The sequence below is a fragment of the Parasteatoda tepidariorum genome, chromosome 9, assembly GCF_982258835.1.
Source record: "Parasteatoda tepidariorum strain Cologne lab strain chromosome 9, Ptep-v5.0, whole genome shotgun sequence".
In the NCBI taxonomy this organism is placed as follows: domain Eukaryota; kingdom Metazoa; phylum Arthropoda; class Arachnida; order Araneae; family Theridiidae; genus Parasteatoda; species Parasteatoda tepidariorum.
In genome coordinates, this window is record NC_141763.1 from 6,275,950 (window position 1) to 6,294,601 (window position 18,652).

General features: G+C 27.2%; 1 protein-coding gene across 14 annotated transcripts in view; it reads right to left on the minus strand.

The window, feature by feature from the left end:
- The window catches only part of LOC107451863 (uncharacterized), a 114,748-nt gene that overhangs the window by 52,995 nt on the left and 43,101 nt on the right, over positions 1-18,652 (minus strand). For 11 of the 14 annotated variants that reach the window (XM_087150743.1, XM_087150742.1, XM_087150739.1 and 8 more), the window contains 4 exons: positions 17,015-17,121; positions 14,075-14,192; positions 12,897-12,952; positions 4,491-4,568 (listed from right to left, as the gene is read on the minus strand). In XM_087150743.1, coding sequence (XP_087006869.1) covers positions 4,491-4,568; positions 12,897-12,952; positions 14,075-14,192; positions 17,015-17,121 — 359 coding nt within the window. Of the gene's footprint in view, positions 1-518; positions 649-4,490; positions 4,569-6,894; positions 6,968-12,896; positions 12,953-14,074; positions 14,193-17,014; positions 17,122-18,652 lie in introns of all 14 variants that reach the window. The other 3 variants (XM_087150748.1, XM_087150747.1, XM_087150750.1) reach the window with 2 other exon arrangements.

Sequence of the window (18,652 nt, forward strand, 5' to 3'; positions counted from 1 at the left end):
AGTCAGCAATAAATTATTGTGTTTTACAGAATATTTGACATGAAAATTTCTTTCTGAATATTGCTTTACATGAAAGGTCACAACACTGATAAGAAGCATGTGCATAATGTGCCAATTATTCCTTTTGAGGAATGCTATTTCCATTATCCACATTTGTTAGGAGTAGTAGATGGGCAAATAAGTAAAATAGTTAAATAAAGTTATTAAAATTTTTAAGCTTATTTTAAATTGTTTGGTACGTAAGCGTAGTGCATGATATGTATTAATAGTATATAATAAATTGTTTTCATAATGTATGGGATAAGATGAGCTTTGGTTAACATAAATAATTATGATAGTCCCGCCAATTTTGTGTTAACGAGGTTCGGAAGGAAATTTCGAGGGAGGAAATTCGAATTTGGAAGAGGAATTTTTATTTGGTACGAATTTTTAAAATTATTAAATGTTTTCTTTAAAGAAACAAAAGCATTCTTAGTAGTTAACGTGATATTTTACTAAAGGTATTTCAGCACTTCTACCTAAGCACTACAGCCTGTTGTACATCAACCCTTCATTTTCTTCATCTGACATCAATCGAACACCACGAATCTCCATCTGTGATAGATCTGGCTATCTTGTGGGTAACCTTCGTTTCTTTTCACTGTTTTCCTAAGTAGTTGGGGAAATTTGTTTTAGTGAAGTGATCGACCGTGTGCTAAATCGCCAAAATTACCTTCGTACAGTATCTTCCCCCTGACCTGGGTTACTCTGCCTATTTCATTTTATAGTGATAATTAAGGCCAAGAAACATGCAAAATTTCATTGATTTCACAATATGCAATAAATAAGACATCATATGCATATTTTTTAGTATAAATCTATTTTTAGATTCATGAATTTTTTTTCCAAAAAAGTTTAATAAAATGCCCTTTTTTTTTAAATCTGTAGACACACTTTTCTATTTATTTTCATTTACATATTTTTAGCCCAAATCATATTAGGTACTAGTTAGAGAGATAAAAAAAAAATAAAGTAATAGATAGGAACCAGGGTGGCCACTCAAATCAGATTTCAAATTTCCCTGATTTTTCCAAAAATCTTAAAATTTCCAATTAATAGTTATATAATGTTGTTTTGAATTAGCATTATTATTTTAAGAGATTCAGTATACAAAATAAATGTTACAAATGTGAAATTGTCTAATTTTTTGTTCTATAGACTATAGGAAAAAAAAAAGATAAAATTCCTAAATTTTATACTTTTCTGATTTTTTTTTACTTGAAATTCAGACATTTAGAGAATTCCAATCTAAACACACAGTTTTTTAGTTTAGCGTTTAGCATAGTTAATTGTTTTTGTGTTTCAACAATTAGAATCTTGTACAGTACACAACTGAAACACTAAGTTTCGTTCTCCTTCCTCAGACTAAACACATATGAATAAAAAAATATATATTTTATGTTTATACATCATTTAATATGTTTCCTATATATTACTTAGTCAGTATCAGCTTTTTAGGGTAAAAGGAGAGATAGTTTTGGAAATATCATCTCTGGAATACAAGCAACATTTACGAACTTTTGATATTGTGATAACTGTACAATTTGAATTTTGAATCAAAAATCAAAAGTTCTAAAAATTTTATTGATTATTTTATTTTATTTATTAATTTTATTTTATTTAAAATACTATTTGTTCTAAAAAGAACCTTTTTTTAAAAATTAAAATATGTAATAAAAGGTTAAAATGAAATAGAAAAAATTAGCATTAATGCAACAATTGTAACAATAAGTCGACAAACATTGCTGTTAGTGATTGTAAAAATATGTGAGATTGGTTAGTTTGCTGAGAAAAAATAATTTATAGATTTCTTTGAATGGGAGTACAAAAGATTTCAGAAAAAGAGTGCAATATAAAATCTATTATTATTAAATTATAACCAACTAATTTTTGGAGAATTTCATTCAAAAATACAAAAACATTTTGACTCATTTTGTCAAAATAGAAAAAAATTACCACCAAATAATCGGAACAAACTTGAGCCATAAATGGATTCAGCCCACAGACAGAATTTAAAAACAGCAGCAAATATCTTAGCCCCTTCTTGCACGTCCAGCACAATCTTTGCTTTTCTTAAATTGCACAGTCCCATAGTCTCCACAGAAATCAAAGGTTTCTACATTTGTTTAGCAACCATGGGAGAATTTTATGTGGCATTCTAGTTTAACAGGGATATAATGGAGCAAATTTTGATGCAAACTAAGTGGATGACATTTTAACTGTGTGGAGATATATTTCCATCTAAAAAATGTGGGTATAATGGATGAAATAATTTAAATTAAGAAAATTAGTAAATAATTTAAATTAGTGAAATTAAAAAATATCTAAGATAAAAATTTCCAGCTCTTCTTTAAACTTCCCTGATTTTTCCAGGTTTTTATCTAAATTTCCTTGATTTTTGCCAGTATAAAAAAATTCCCTAATAATTCCAGGTTTTCCAGGTGGGTGGCCACCCTGAACACTATAGTTAACACTAAGTTCTTACAGTCTCAATTATCAATATATCTATGTAGTTAGTTACATTTCTTTTTATAAAATTATTTATACACTTCTTCTTTCACATTACTCATAACAGCAGATTCAAAAAATTCTTTTTCTTCTATTTATGATAAGATCCTCTATTTATGATTGGATACACTTTGAAAACCACAGAATTATACCAATGCATAGTATCGCATTTAATAAAAATAGTGATTTTGAAAATTCTTGAATCTAACAGAAAAAAAGATATTAAATTATATTGACACAAATGAACACTACTTTGTAAAACATTATTAAGGGTATATGTAAGTAACTAAAAAAATTAAAATACCTATATTTCACTAGCCCTTTATTTTTTTCCATAAAATTCTTCTATGTATTCTTCGGGGATAACAATCCAAGAAAACATTTATCTATATTAACACCACAACTGATTTTTTTTAAAGAAAATAATAGCAAGAATAAATTAGAACAGCTAAAAATGCCTTATCCTTATTAGTATAGATAAAAAAAATAAAGCTTAAAATTCTATAAAAGGCTTTTCATTCTTTCTAATTGAAAATATTTTAAAGTTATTTGAAAAAATTAAATAAGTGAAATTTTCACTGAATAGGGAGACCAAAGTTTTTCTTTTAAAAATTTATGTAAGATCCATTTTAAATCTTAAAATTAAAGTTTATTTTCTGATTTGAACAGGAAATCTGACTTAGAAAGCACATTTTTATTTATTAACAATACTCATAATTAGTAATAATATAACAACAGAACAAAGTTTAAAGTTAATGAATACATTTTTAAAATAGTTTATGCATTTCGATTGAAAATAAAAAAAACTAAAACATTTTTTGAATAAAAAAAAATTAAAATTCCAAATAAAATTTTATGCTGTTGTAGTTGCAGTTCATTTACGTTGCACTAGAGCTGCACAATGGGCTATTGGCGATGGTGTGGGAAACATCCCTGAGGATGATCCGAAGACATGCCACCACAATTTTGATCCTCTGCAGAGCGGACGACACCCCTGCTTCGGTAGCCCGACGACCTGCATGCGAAGTTGAGCATTTTACGGTAGAGCAGTAACGAGGACCAATACAGCACCCCGTCGGTCCCAATGCAGAATGATCCAAGTGGTCACCCACCCACACACTGGCCATAGCCAGTGATGCTTGACTTCAGTGATCTACTGGGTCTTAACAATCAGTCCACTGTGGGACTGAAATTTGATGCACATTTGCTTTAATTTATATACTTTAAAAAACTAAATAAAAAACAATCATTTTTCTGATTGATTAAAAAATTGGAAAGAGTCGCATCAAAACTGGGACTTAGCGGCTACAAGACATATATTCTTACCACCATTTAATGTAAATAAGAATTCATCGAAGTTGCTTAAAACTTAAACTCTCAAATAAAAATTTATCTTAAAAAAACAAAACAAATATCGATACTTGGCGAAAGAGTGATCTGAAAAAGAAACATAGATGATTTGCAAATATTGGTTTCTTTCTTTATAACACTTTGTCAAGATAATATTTATTAGATAATTAAATTATAATTTGAATAAAATATACACAGTGAAATTTTGTTTATAAAAATAGTTTTTCCCCCCTAAGTGGCTAAATTCATTTCAGTGAAAATAGGTAGCCACGTAACTTAATTTATGAAAGTACATTAAAATATTAATACCTTTAACACAAGTTTTCTTTATAAATTTGCAACCAAGCAGTTTTTTTATTGAATAATAAAGTAATATCCAGAAAAATGAAGAACATGTTGCGCAAGGAAATAACTAAGTCTAATCTTAAACCAAAAACACATCGGGATGTATAAAAAGATGGATATAATAGCTTTAACTTTTGCAAAGCTTACAAACAATTTAAAAAAATTGTTTCAAATGAAAAACCTGGTTTATTTATTTTTGATTTAAAAAAGTTGAATTTAAATTAAAAACTAATAAAGAGAACACTTACTTGTCAAATTCATTTTCACACCAGTCAGGCTCTCTAAGTTTTTGTTCATGCCACGGATAAAAAACCATATCTAAATCACTGCCAAGAAAAAGATAAGAGAATAAAACAACTCATTTCATTTATCATTACTTTGAAGAAATATTTTAGCTCAAAAGACAAATATTTCCAAATGCTGCAAAAAGACTAAAAAATCTTATAGTACGAAATAAAAACAATATTATTTTTAAAAATTAAATACAATAATTTTTTAAGGACTACAAGTTGCACTACTCTGGTACAAAGTTTTCTTTTTAATAGAATTGATGGTAATGCAAAAAAATATTTACATACCTAGACATATATTTCTATCTAAATGAAAATTTTTTCAAAATTAAAATTTTATTAAAAAATTTAATTTTTTTTCAAACTTAGGAAATGCAGGGCAATATAATTTTTAATTCTTGATGCCCATACGCATAAAATATTCAGGAGTTGTTAGATGGTATAGGGCAAAATTAGAAAACTATGGCAACAGCCAGTTGTAGCATTTTTAACAGTAGAAACTTTTTAAAAAATAGAAAATTTCGAATGGTTAAAAATTGTCAATAAATAATAATATCAGGCATTTCTTTTAAAGCATCTCTCAAAATATGGTAAATATTACAATTGTAAAATGAAGAAAATTTCCTAAGTGTTATGAATATTCATATTAATTCCATATTTACATAAAAAAAAACAAAGCCAATAATAAAGTGCACATGTTTCACATTTTTAACAAAAGGTGGCGACTCGCAAACAAGTTTTTAATCACTATTTGTAACAGTCAGCCACCCTGTGGCAATCGTTAATTTTGATGTAAGCCCTAACTCATAACCAAAGATTAAATGTTATTGGCTTAATAGCTGTTAAATTTTGATTAATAAAAAAATTTGAATGAGAGATGACATCGATTGAGAACATAGTGAATATTTTATCTTGCATTATAACCACGTTGAACATCGGACCCAATTTTGGGTTTACAATTACCAATGTTCAACTTCGTAGCCTTGTAATTTTGATCCCAATTCAGAAGAAAAGGGATCTCCTGGATCAAGTATTGGGAGAAAATTGCGTGGAGGACTTTTTTTTGATGTAATTAACCTGAATTTGAATTACATAAAGAGAAAAACCAAAATCTCCCACGGTTAGCCTGACAGCAAAGGGACTATAACTCATGATCCATCTATCACTGAGGATATTTTACATCAGCACTGTGGTCGGTGTGAGCCGGGTGCAGAATTTGCATTGACCAGCCATTACTGGGATTCATAACCCGGTTCACCCCTGAGCCACTGCAGCTATCTTGAGGGGCACACATTAGATATTCTAAACAATAAGCACTGAAAATATTTTAAATTACAATATCAAACACCAAAGGCTACATTAAACATTTCTCTATGAAATACAATGATCTTTGTATCATACGATATTTAAGGTGAATACTTTTTGTGCTCCGTACTTGAGATTTATTTTATTTCAGAGTATTAATTTTGCCTTTTCTTAAACTTTAAGTTGCCTACATTCTCTCAAGAAATAAATTGTTTCTACATTTTTTATCAATGTAAAGCAGGAAAAAATATGGAATAATGATGCTTAGAGGCTCAAAATGAGAGTAACCAGTAAAACAAAACATAATAGAGGAATATTTAATGCAAAATTTGGTTAAACATTTTTAGTCATTTAGATTTTTGCAGTAAATAAAAATAAATTAACATGTTCCTCTATTCTCGAAAGGAATAAATGTACATAATTCAGCTACTGTGAATATAGCTAAATCCTACAAGGGATTGGCAAGTGAAGAGAACAAATTCTTTTTAATTACTTCTTACGCTATTTTCATAGCAGTCGTATAACTAACAATAACACTGAATTAACAATTACACCCAAACGTATATATCAATATTAACTTTCGACAAAGTGTCTTTCAGTAGAAAAGGGCTAAATTTTATTGATAAGAACAATCAAACAATTCAAATTTAAAAGTCAGACTAGAAAAGTTATATAATTCAACTTTGTAGTGCTAATTAAAAGATTTTTTTAAGAATTTTAAATCCTTAGTTTATTTAATTTTAAAATATTGACATTGATTATTCTTGTATTAGGCTCTAGATATGATAACATATTATAACATCAGTACAAATATTAGTATAAAAAAGCAGAAATAATTTGTTGAGTAACGTAAACAAGTGTTTAATTGCCTTTAAACCACAGAGAGAAAAAATGCTAAATGAAAAGAATAAAATTTTATTTTAATCAAACATGAAATGACACTTTAAAATTTTTGAAACTCATTATAACTTCTTTAGAAATACATAAATTAAGAGACAAAACATTATGAGAAAAAAGTTTAAGAATAAATGTAGAAACAAAAGAAAACTAATGCTACCTTATAAGTAGTTAGCCTGTCAACATAATTTAGAAGCTTCAAATTACATAGTTGCTTCTGTTTCAGATTAAGTCTGGAAATTAATAAGAGATATTTATTATTTTGCTACAAACTGGTTATGTGTGGACCCTGTTGTAAAAAGTAATAATAGTTTAGAGGTAAAGCAGATTTATATTTTCCTAAGATATATATTTATTGCGACATATTTCTGCAAGGAAAACTTAATTGTTTAGAAATTGCAGAACATTACTTGCGCAAAATGGATTAATCACTTTTTAACCTATGAGGTCATCATATAATCAATTTATGTTATTTTATAGTAATTCTTAAAAATGTGCGCAAACAATGTTTTACTATAATTACTTCTACACCTTCTGAATAATATAACTTAACATATTTTTTTTAATATTGTTTTCATTAAAATGGTTAGAAAATTGTACGGATTTCAAAAATATGAGGACATTCATATTCAATGCCAAGATCAAAGAAAAGCCATGATCTCCAATGAATCTGTAGCTAAAAAATTTAGTGTTAAGGGATTCTGAGATTTGTACAGCATTGAGTAAAAGACTGGTACAATCCTCTTCTCCCAATAAAGATAGTATTAACTCAACACATTTATCTTTAGCACAACTTCATATTTTATTTTATAACTAAGCATTGAGCAGTCAACCCAGTTTCAGGTTTACAACCATCAATGCTTAACTACGTTTTCTTGTAAATTTTGAACCCAACCCAGAAGACAAGACAACTCCTGGATCAAACATTGGGACTAACCAACCCTTGTAATGGTGCTCACAATTTTTGAACAGAACTTCCTTTATAACTCAAAATAGAGAAACTGTGTTTCAGAAGATATCATTTTAAATATTTGTAAAACATTTTCTTGAGAGTGTACAGACAGATATATCCAGTTCATCAAATTGAGAAAAAAAAGTAATCAAAAACAAATTCCTCAAAAAAGATGATACTTTACAAGGTCTAACAAGCAAATATACTATATTAGGGAATAAAAGAAAGATAGTAAGCATACAAGTACAAAGTAATAGCAATCATATGTGTTGACTTTTAAGACAAGACAAAATAACTAATGCATATTTTTTCGAAACATATTTTACAATTTTGTTAAAAAAATGTAATTGATATGCTTCAAAACTAAATAAATAACAATAAAACCAAATTGAAGAGAATTTAATTGTTTGAAAGAAAAATTGACTTAATATAGCTTAATTAGTAGATTGTATCACTACAAGGTTTCAAAATTAAAAAATTAAAACATAAAATGATAATTAGTTACCTAAAAAACTTTTTTACTTTCATATTTCCTAATTCCTTCGTTAGTGCTATCTAAGCTAAAAAAAGGAATTAAATCAAATTTTTTTAGCTATAATTTTTTTTCCAAATACAATATTAAAGTGTTAAATAGCAGCATTTAAATCTTTTAATAGCAATTTTGAAAGTTAAGGAACTAAGTCAACTACTAAGAGAAGAACCTGAAAAGAATACATAATACACTTAATTCATAAGCTACAAAAAATCCAAGTTGTCTAATAAAATATAAATTAAAAAGTTACCAACATTTCATAACCATAAATACCTATTTTAAAAACATATAAATGTAAATTTTGAATATTTTAACTGGATTTAGGAATGTTGCATAAAATTCCCAAGCCTAAAAAAGTTAAAGCTTTCCAGAAAGATCAATGCCTCCTTATAATGATAATTAACTCCAGAAATATTTTCTCTGAGAATTTTAAGATATAGTAACTGTTAGGATATTTTAAAAGATTTTGAGCATAATGAAACTTTAAAAAAAAAAATATGTTATTTATGCCCATACAAATTTTATACCAACTATAATGCATAGAAGATTTAGTCGCTTTTGAAATGAGCTTTGATTCCTTTTAAATTGAGGCACTATGAAATAGTATCTATTTTAGTAGTAGAAAAAATAAAACTACAATTTTTTTTCAAAGGAAAAAAAACTATTTTGCAAAAATTTAATTAATATTTTCAAGCAAGGAAGCATTGACTGTAATATTATCAAAACAAAAATAATAAAATTCATAATACAAAACGACAATTAACCTTCAACCTTTGGAAGCCCTTTGGGTTTATGATTTTGCCTTCCTGAAGAAAAAAAAAGGGGGGGGGGACAAAGTAACTATCAAAATAAAGTTTCACCTTTAAAAGCATGCTTCAGAGATTTTTCAACTGCCTTTGCTGTAAGGTTAAATAATAAAAAAATTAAAGCAGATGTAAAATTTTTGTGCACTGCTCTCCACCTTCTATTATTCACAGAGAATAAATTAAACATCAGACTTCTAGATGCCAAAGACACCATATAATCATCCATTGTGTCACGATTCTGAAACATATATATATATATATATATATATATATATATATATATATATATATATATATATATATATATATATATATATATATATATATATATATATATATATATATATATATATATATATATATATATATATATATAATAAATACAAGAAATTATTAATGTATCGTTGCACTTATGCCAAATCAAATCCATACAAAGCTATAATCAGCTTTCTTCTGATATATAATGTGTTATGAATATTCGTTTTAGATTTAATTTAAATTAATAACTTTGTAATGCATTATTGTTATTACAGAAAAGCAAACTTTTCTTCCTTTTTAAAACGAATGTTAAATGAGTTTATTTTCTTTTTTTTTCTTCAAGAAATGAGCCATTTTTTAAATACTTAAAATAAAAATAATTTAAGTACTGTGTCAATATTTGTGGAATTCAATATTCTTCTAATTTACTTATAAAATGTAATTTTCAGTAATCTAAAGTTAGCCCATAAGAAAGAAATAAAAAAAAACATTTAAAAAAAATAGCAAATAAAATTTATGTCTTTTAACAAAGAAATTTTAAAATAAAAAGGGAATTATTAATAGAAAATTTTAGAAACTTCACAATAAAAAGGAAATTTTATAATTTTTTTCCCAATTCTTTAACAATTGTAGCAGGCTTTAAAGTTTATCAAAATATTATGAACAAAACAGTAATTTAAGCACAGTTGCTAGAGAAAATAATTTTAACAAAATAATTTTACAAATCATAAATGAATTCAGATTTATAAAATATGCTTAAAGGCATAGTTAATTATATTATTTTAACTAAGCTCTTTTCAGAAATTAAATATTTTTAATTTATAATTGATAATTAATGAAGCTTTTTGAATTGTTCAATACACCATATGATAAATACTAGGCACAATCATTAAATGCAGCAACAGCTACTTCATAAACTTAAAAAGATTATCCACAATTGTAAAGGCATTATAAATTTCAATGGCATATGGTCCATTTTTGGCCCACTACATATTATAGCTAAAATAAAGATTTTGATGGCATTTGCATTTTTGGATACTTATGCAATATTAGAGAAAGTCTTTTGATTAATGGGGCATATTATTAGTTTTTGGGAAGCAATTTTCTTTTTAGAGCAAATGTATATTGTATAACTTAATAAACAGTAAAATTTAGTAAAAGAGGCTGCATGAATCACCTTATGGCAAAAAAATTTTCACACGAAAATTTTTGAATAATCCCGATGTGTATTAATTGTCCTTAAATATATATAGTCGAATTTGCCTATAACTAGTGCGAAGGGACCATCATATTTGCCCATTATAACCAACTTCTTGTAAGGAAATTAATAAGGGTTTATACATAAATTATAAATATAGTTGTGACTTTATTTTTTTGTTTCAGCATAGCACAAAAGAAGTCAGTCAATTTATTTTTTTAAAAAAAAGTTCATGCGTTTGCCTTTGTTGGATTTTTATCCAACCTCTCAATTATCTAGAGATCAGAGGAGAAAATACATATCAATCCCAAAAATAGTTACTTGCTAGAATCAGGATTTACTTGTTAAAAGCAACAGTTATGCTCTTCTTAACATTCTACCAGACAAGTGTTTCCCATTTTTTTGTTAAATCTGGGCTCTCGTCAAACTAGTTTGTCTACATAATTTATACAACAATGGATCTATTTACAGTACAGATTATCATGACAAACCACTCTGAGCAAACCTATTTGCTATGGGCCAGGATAGCCTGGTTGGTAGGGCACTGGGCCCATGTTCAAGAAGTTGTGGGTTCGGTCCTGGCCGAAGACTCCCTGAGCAGTAAATGGTGACTGATGCACAATAAATCTGTCGGGTTACAAAGCCATCTATGTTCCATAACAAATTAATAGCCCTGGAGGTACTGATCAGGGAGTTCTCTTGTCTTCTGGATTGGGTTCAAAATTACAAGGCTACGGAGTTGAAGATAAGTAGTCGTAAACCCGAAAATTGGGTTGGCTGTTAACAACAGTTATAAAATTAAAAATAAATTGTTTGCTAAATGCTATCTGGCTTCAATATAGCTAGTTGGAAAACTTAGAGGTCCGAAGAAATGTTTTAAATTTCGATTTCACGTAAAATATCCTTTACCCCTTCCCCAGAATTTTAGTTCAGTTGCTGGAGATTGGCTAATTTTTTTTTACAGGTATTACTTTTTTTACAAGGATTTTTTGAGGGTAATACTGATCTAGATATGAAGGTACACCCTGTCGCTACTTAAATAGAACAGATTATATTAAAAAAATTCATTCCTGGTGAGTCTGAAGACCGTCATGATAAAATAACTAGCTTCTGACAAAGAACTCTTTTTCTTGATTACATTAGCCACCATAAACAAAGAGATTTTTCGGTTCAATTTCACAGATAGGAAAATGAAGCCGGAAATTGAGAATCTCTACAAAATGCAGCCGAGTTACACATGCAAATGCAAGAATAATTCCCACTGAATAGAGCTCACTATGCGCACATGGAGACCTGCAAGCATTTAATCAAACATGTAAAATTATAGGCACTTTCTTGTGCTACGGAATGATGGTACGCCAAAATGCATGGCAGTTGAATGAATTGTGAAAACGTTGAATAGAACAATGTGAAAATCACGCTTTTGCATAAAATCTCATTTTCAAAAAAGGAAAATTAAGCACTTTTTAGAAAGACCCAATAAAAAAGCACCTCTAAAGGCTACGCACCCTGATCACCGAATGAATCAACTACACAAAAAAAAAAATTAATAAAGCAAACCCATGCCCATAGGTAATTTTAGGTAGAAACAGTCATCACAAAGCAACAGATTTGGCCAAATATATGAAAAAAATATTCCATTTCCTTAATTTAACTATCCATATTTTATGAAAATAAAACTACATTTCCTAAAAATAATTTTTTTTTACTAGCTTGTAATTTCTTAGAAGAAAATTAGAAGGACAGTAATTACAGTCAATAAAGTCACCCACAGATTTTTTTAAAGGTGAAATTAAGATTATTGACTCGAAATGGTAGTGCAATTAAACTTTACTGTCCTGTACAGAAAATCTAACTAAAGCCCTCTATAGTCTTTTCAGCACTTTTTACACTTGGGACAATAATTGCAGAAAAGTTGGAACACATACATTTCTCTCTGTAATACTTAAAAAGTTCAGAAATGTGTGCAGGGGACAATGATGAAAAATATAAAAATTATTTAAAAGATATAAAAATACAAAATATGTTTAATGCATAATATTTTTAATTCTTTGTATGTATTAAGCCAAAAAAAAAATCATTAAATAATAAAAATAAATGTTTTAATGAGAAATATTATGTAATGATATAAAAGTTGATGAATTGAGGAAATAGTCCATTTATATATATATATAGAAATTTTCATGCTAAACAAGAGTTGGTGAAGGAAAATATTTGAAAATATTTAAGTAAGTCTTTAGTTTAATCATTTAAATGTTCATAAAATTATATAATGATAAAACACTAAAAATTAGTAGGCTTTAACAAATCCCAGATAAAATGTTTTTCTTTCCATTTATTGCCATAAAAAGATAAATATGAAATAATATTTAAAAAACGCAATGGAATTTGTCAATTTTAACAAAAATATACTTACTTTGCATGAAGGTAATGATAGATTTGTTTTATAAAGTGATGATTTCGATACCATTGCTGAAAATTAAATATTTTGAAATAGAATTAATAAATGAAAATGTAACTTGAAGACAGATATTGCAAGAAACAGACACTTTTGACATATTTTGCAAATTTAAGTATAGGGCTTAGTAGCAAAATAGTAAAATTAGTAACAAATATGCAGAAAAATTATTATTATAGTACAGGAGTATATTGTAAATGCGCACAATCTTAGTGGATAAAGCATTCGCTTTCCAAAGAGGTGACCGGTTTGAATCCAGCAGTGGCTGGTTGATATGAATTCTGCTCCCGGACCACAGTGCTGATGTAAAATATCCTCAGTAATAGAAGATGAATCATGGGTTAGAATCCTTTTGTCATCATACTTGTTGGCGCATGCGCGCCATTCCCTAGCGGAACGAGATTTAATCATCACTTCTCCTATGAGACTCGATAAACATTAGATGTGGATAAATACCTCTTAAACCCTTTCGAAATCCACAATATCTCCAGCTGTTGTTATTGCTTATACCTAATGTTGTTGTTGTTAATAAAAAACAAAAAGTGCAGCTGGTGGTCCGTCGTTATTTACTAAATTATCAAGCGTGTTGGTTTTAGGCCGACAGTACTAACCTTAGAAGGGTTTTCCTCTCCATGCAACGCAAATGCAGGATGTTAGTCTCATCAAAAAGTCCTCCAGGAATGCCAGTTTGTTTTAATGCTCAATCCAGGAGTTCCTTGTTTTCTGGGTTGAATTCAAAATTAGAGTACTACAGAGTTAAACATTGAAAGTTGTAAACTCAGACTTGGGTCGGTTGCTGAATGCCAGTAATAAAATAACAAAAAACATATCTGTGTAGGAAGAACCATGTTAAAGAAGAACAAAGTAGGAAGAACCATGTTATAGTACAGGAGTATACTCTGGATGCATGGTACAATAAAACAATGTAAAAAGAGCCATGTTGATGAACATAACATTTTATTATTATAATACAGGAGTAAAAATTATTATTGTATAAAGTATATTATAAATTGTATACTATAGATTGTTTTATTTTACCATGCATACACAAAAGTATATTGTATATGCATGGTACAATAAAATAGTGCATGAAGAAAAATGTTAACAATGTAGGAAGGACCAATTTAAGTACTCACTTGAACTGCTTGAGCGGCAATATTTTTAATTTCCTCAGCATGAAGTGCACCATATATTTTTAGTACTTTGACAATATTATAATGATTCTTCATAACTGCTAAATCAAGTGCAGAAATCCTAAAATATTCAAAAAATTAAGTGCAAGTAATTAAAGTCTTAAAAAAAATTCTTTAAGTTGAACTATCGAATGGATATGCAGCGTTTAATGGTTACTTTAGACTTCACAGTTATTTAGGTTTTAATTTATGCAATCAATAATTAAACTTAGACGCATCGAAACATTTGCTCATTAACAAAGGAATATTAACTTCAGAAGTTAATTTAGATAATATTTTATTCAGTAAGAATTTGCAAATATTTTAAGCATTTAGGAAACAAGAGTAGCTAGAATTAAGCACTCCCAAAGGCAGGGATCAAATTGAAACGCATCTTTGTTCGTTTAATAATTTAATTTTTGAAATAATCAATATTTTCTATCCAAAACCTTGTTTGCCAAGATTCAATTATAAAGAGAAATATACTGATATAAAAAGGTCTTTCCTTAATTTTTCATAATATAATCAAAGCAAAACAATTTTGAAATTTTCTTAAAAAAATATTAAAAAAAGACAGAGAAAATACTTTTCAAAGCATATATATTGATTGCAGAGTTGAGAGTTAAATATTATATATTCATTTTAACAGTTTCTAAGATGTTTTGAACGAAATTTGCAATAATAAATACGCTTTGAAAGCCTAAACATTGTAAGTTCGTAGTGTGGCCGGTGCTTCTTGAAAAAGATACAGGAAAATGCAGGAATCATAATATAATTTTATTAAAGTAAGGGCCAGAGCCCCAGAATGACAACCTTACATGCTGGTGGATAGGTATAGAATAGCACATTTGACCTTGGAAAGAGGGTTTTTATATCTTTCTGGACAATATATTTAAATGTTAATAGGTCTCAGTAGCGTGGGACTGATCAATTTCCCAAGCTACTAAAGCCACATCATCACATTTTTTGAGATAATTAGATCAATATTATTACTTTCTTGTGGGAAAGGCTCTTAAACGTTTGCGTGTTAGATAAATGCTCTATTTAAGGATTATATTTAATATATAATTGTTTTAACATTACATATATATATATATATATATATATATATATATATATATATATATATATATATATATATATATATATATATATATATATATATATATATATATACTCTTCCAGCATGCATGCTCAGCAATTTTACATGAGTGACCATGTGTCGTATTTCTTACAACAGCTGTTATTTTACCATTATTGGCACTAAAAATGACAAAAATACATGAATATTGATAATAAATTTGTCAAGAAATAAAAAAATTAAGCTTATTGTTGCAAAATACATTCTTAACCTTACAAATACATTCTACATTCAAATGAAAGTAAATTATTTTTAAATGCCTATATTAGTTAGGTAGAAAAGCAATGTTCTATTTTATTATAGATAAATTAAAATCTGTTAATTGATAACTATATTTTAAAATTCAAGACAGTTGAATATTAAACAAAGAAAATCTTGATAGGTAAATATGTGAATTTAACATTACTTACATCCACAAAGAATTTTACTACGTTGAAAGTCAAGAAAAATAAATAACTGGTTTTAAACTAACAATAATTTTAATATTTTTATTTATTCAATCTATCAATTTATTATTACTATCAATCTATTATTAGTATCGATCTCAAATCCAAAATGTTTCCTTCTCTTCTTTTGATTCATCAGAAAATTCTCAAAGAATGCAGGTTAAATCAGCTAATGCATATATTTTTTAGCAATCAAAACCAATATAAAAATTATAGATTTTAATTTATACAAATTAAAATAATACACACTAATTATTAACACAAAATGACAAAAAGTTTGAGAAGGAAATATTTTTCGAATTTTCACTGATGACCTACGTGCAGTAAATTTTACAATCAAGGAATCAAGTAACACAAAACTTTGATTGAAAATAAAAATTATTATGCGACTTCCTGTTTTTACATTCCATGATGTGGGAAAGAGTTGAAAGTCAGAACAGAAAAAACCATCGAACATCACAGCTGTGATCTGCTAAAAAAATTCATCAAAAACCGAATTTGTCTTAAAATTGGGCAGATGCGCATGCTGGAAGGATATATATATATATATACATACACACATATACATACATACATACATAAATCTAGCGTATATAAAATGTGTCGCAAAATTCAGAATTTAAAAATTAATTAACTAAAAATTATTAGCACAATAATGCTTTAATTACAAAATCTAAAATTTTATAAAAATAATTGCAAGTTTTTTTTCTAACTTTTAACAAAATAATATCAATAGTTTTAAGAAAATACATATTGGTAAAAATTTTCAATGCTAGTAATATAAAGTTTTAATTTAATAAGATTAAATTACAATCACAAATATAAAACTGTTAATATAAATATTAAAAACTTAGATGCCAAAACTGTACATGGAAAACTCAGTTTAGTTGATACAATGTATAACTGAACAAAAATTAATTTATGAATGATTCCCTCCCCCCAACCAATAAGCTACAATAAAAAAAAATTTTGCAGCTTCTGGCAATAATCTATCTCTGGATTTAAAGTTAATTAGAATTAGTTTTTTTTATAAATTTCGAAAAGTGCATGATAGAAAGTTTTTAAAAGCAAGGTGATTTTGCAGCATCCTAAGTAGAAAAACAACAAAAAATTTGAAATTTTTATAGTTGGAAATTGTTATTTGTTAACTGGATTTCCCACTTTTTTTTCTTCTCATTTTAAGGATTTGCCTGCTTTGAAAAGGCAAACAAAAACACAAACAAACAAAAACAAAATAGTCTAATTTTAAGAAAATCCTTAAAACCAAATAGTAAATTAAAATCAAAGGGAATAAAACAAGAAAATAAATTATTTTACCAATCATTTTTCTTAATCATTGTATTTACATCTGTCTCATAATCACATAGCAACTTTACAATTTCCCAATGATTAGCCAATACTGCCCAATGCAGAAGTAATTTACCCTTGAAAAATTTAATATGTACAATAAAAACAATAAAAAACAAATCATACAATAATAAAAATAATAATAATGAAATTTTATATTGATGAACAATTTCAAAGAAACATGCAAAACATGAAATAATTCATGAATCAATTCATAAATAGGGTGTAAAATGCAAAAAAAATAACTGCTATTTTATTGCTGTACAATAATAGAAGTTCAAAAATGCTAAGTGCAAAACACATTTAGGTTATTGAAAAAATATAAGAACTTTTAGTGAGGAAAGAGTGCACACGTGAAGTATATATGCGTATAATTAATATTATAAATGTTTTAATAAAAAATATCGATGTGCAGTATTTACTATTTTTTTTAAACTGTGGGAATACAAATCTTGATACATGATTTTAAAATTGCCTAAATATGGATCTGAATGTAAGATGTCTTAACCACACAGCCATGAATTGCGATGTATAATTTTAAATTGGGCAAATACGAATTGCAAAGTGTGGTTTAAGATTTACTTAAATGCAATTTTAAACCACATTTTCATACGTAAGAAAAATTGCCACAAATAAATCCCTTTTTTAAAAATTCGAAAAAGCGGAACTTTATAATAAAAAAAAAATTTAAGATATTCTTTATTAAATTAAAATACAAGCGGAATTCCACCAAAAAGCAGGAAAAAAACTCTCATCCCTGAAAGTTCTACATAATGCAAACCTTCAAACATTAGTCTTTGTATTATGTAGAATTGTCAGTAATATCGATAATTTTGCATATCCTTAAACTTAACTACTAAATAGCGCGATATAAATCTTGATATTCAATTCAATTAATTTTAAAATGCAAATATTTTGTAACACAAAAATACGCATTTAAGCATTAATTCATAGTAAAAGATTAAAATTATCAGAAGAATTAGAAATAAAATCCAACAAAATTTATCAATTTAAATATGCTTTAATTAAGTTAATGTGGTTCATCGAGAATTGCATTTTATAGAATTAAATAGTATAAATCTTCCACTGTATTATTAATAGATCAACAATTCAGTAAATATAGCATTTGAAACAAGTTCTAGTTGGTAAAAAAAAATTTAATAAAAAGGATTAAATTATTATATAAAAACAGAACTAATAATATCAATAAGCAAGTCTTAGATAGCAAAGCTGACCATTGAAGCCCCAGTTTAATTTATAAAGAAAAACTCAAACAAAAATACTAATTAGTAAATGAATTAAATACAGTAAAAACTTGAGTATCTGAAAGGCACAGATTTTCAGCAAAATTCCAAATATTCAAGAATCAAAAACCTTGTTTTTCGGTATAACCTTATTTTTTTGAAAAAGAACCCAGACTTAAAAAAATTTAAGACATCATGAAATCCACATTTAAAAATAAAGTTAAATGAACTATAATTGTTAGAGACTATAATAATGGTAAATGAAAATTATGAAGATAAATAAATATTACGAATTACAAAGATTTTGTAAAACAGATAAAATAAGTTTAAAGTGTCAAAGTAGAAAATAAATAATCTGCAGGAA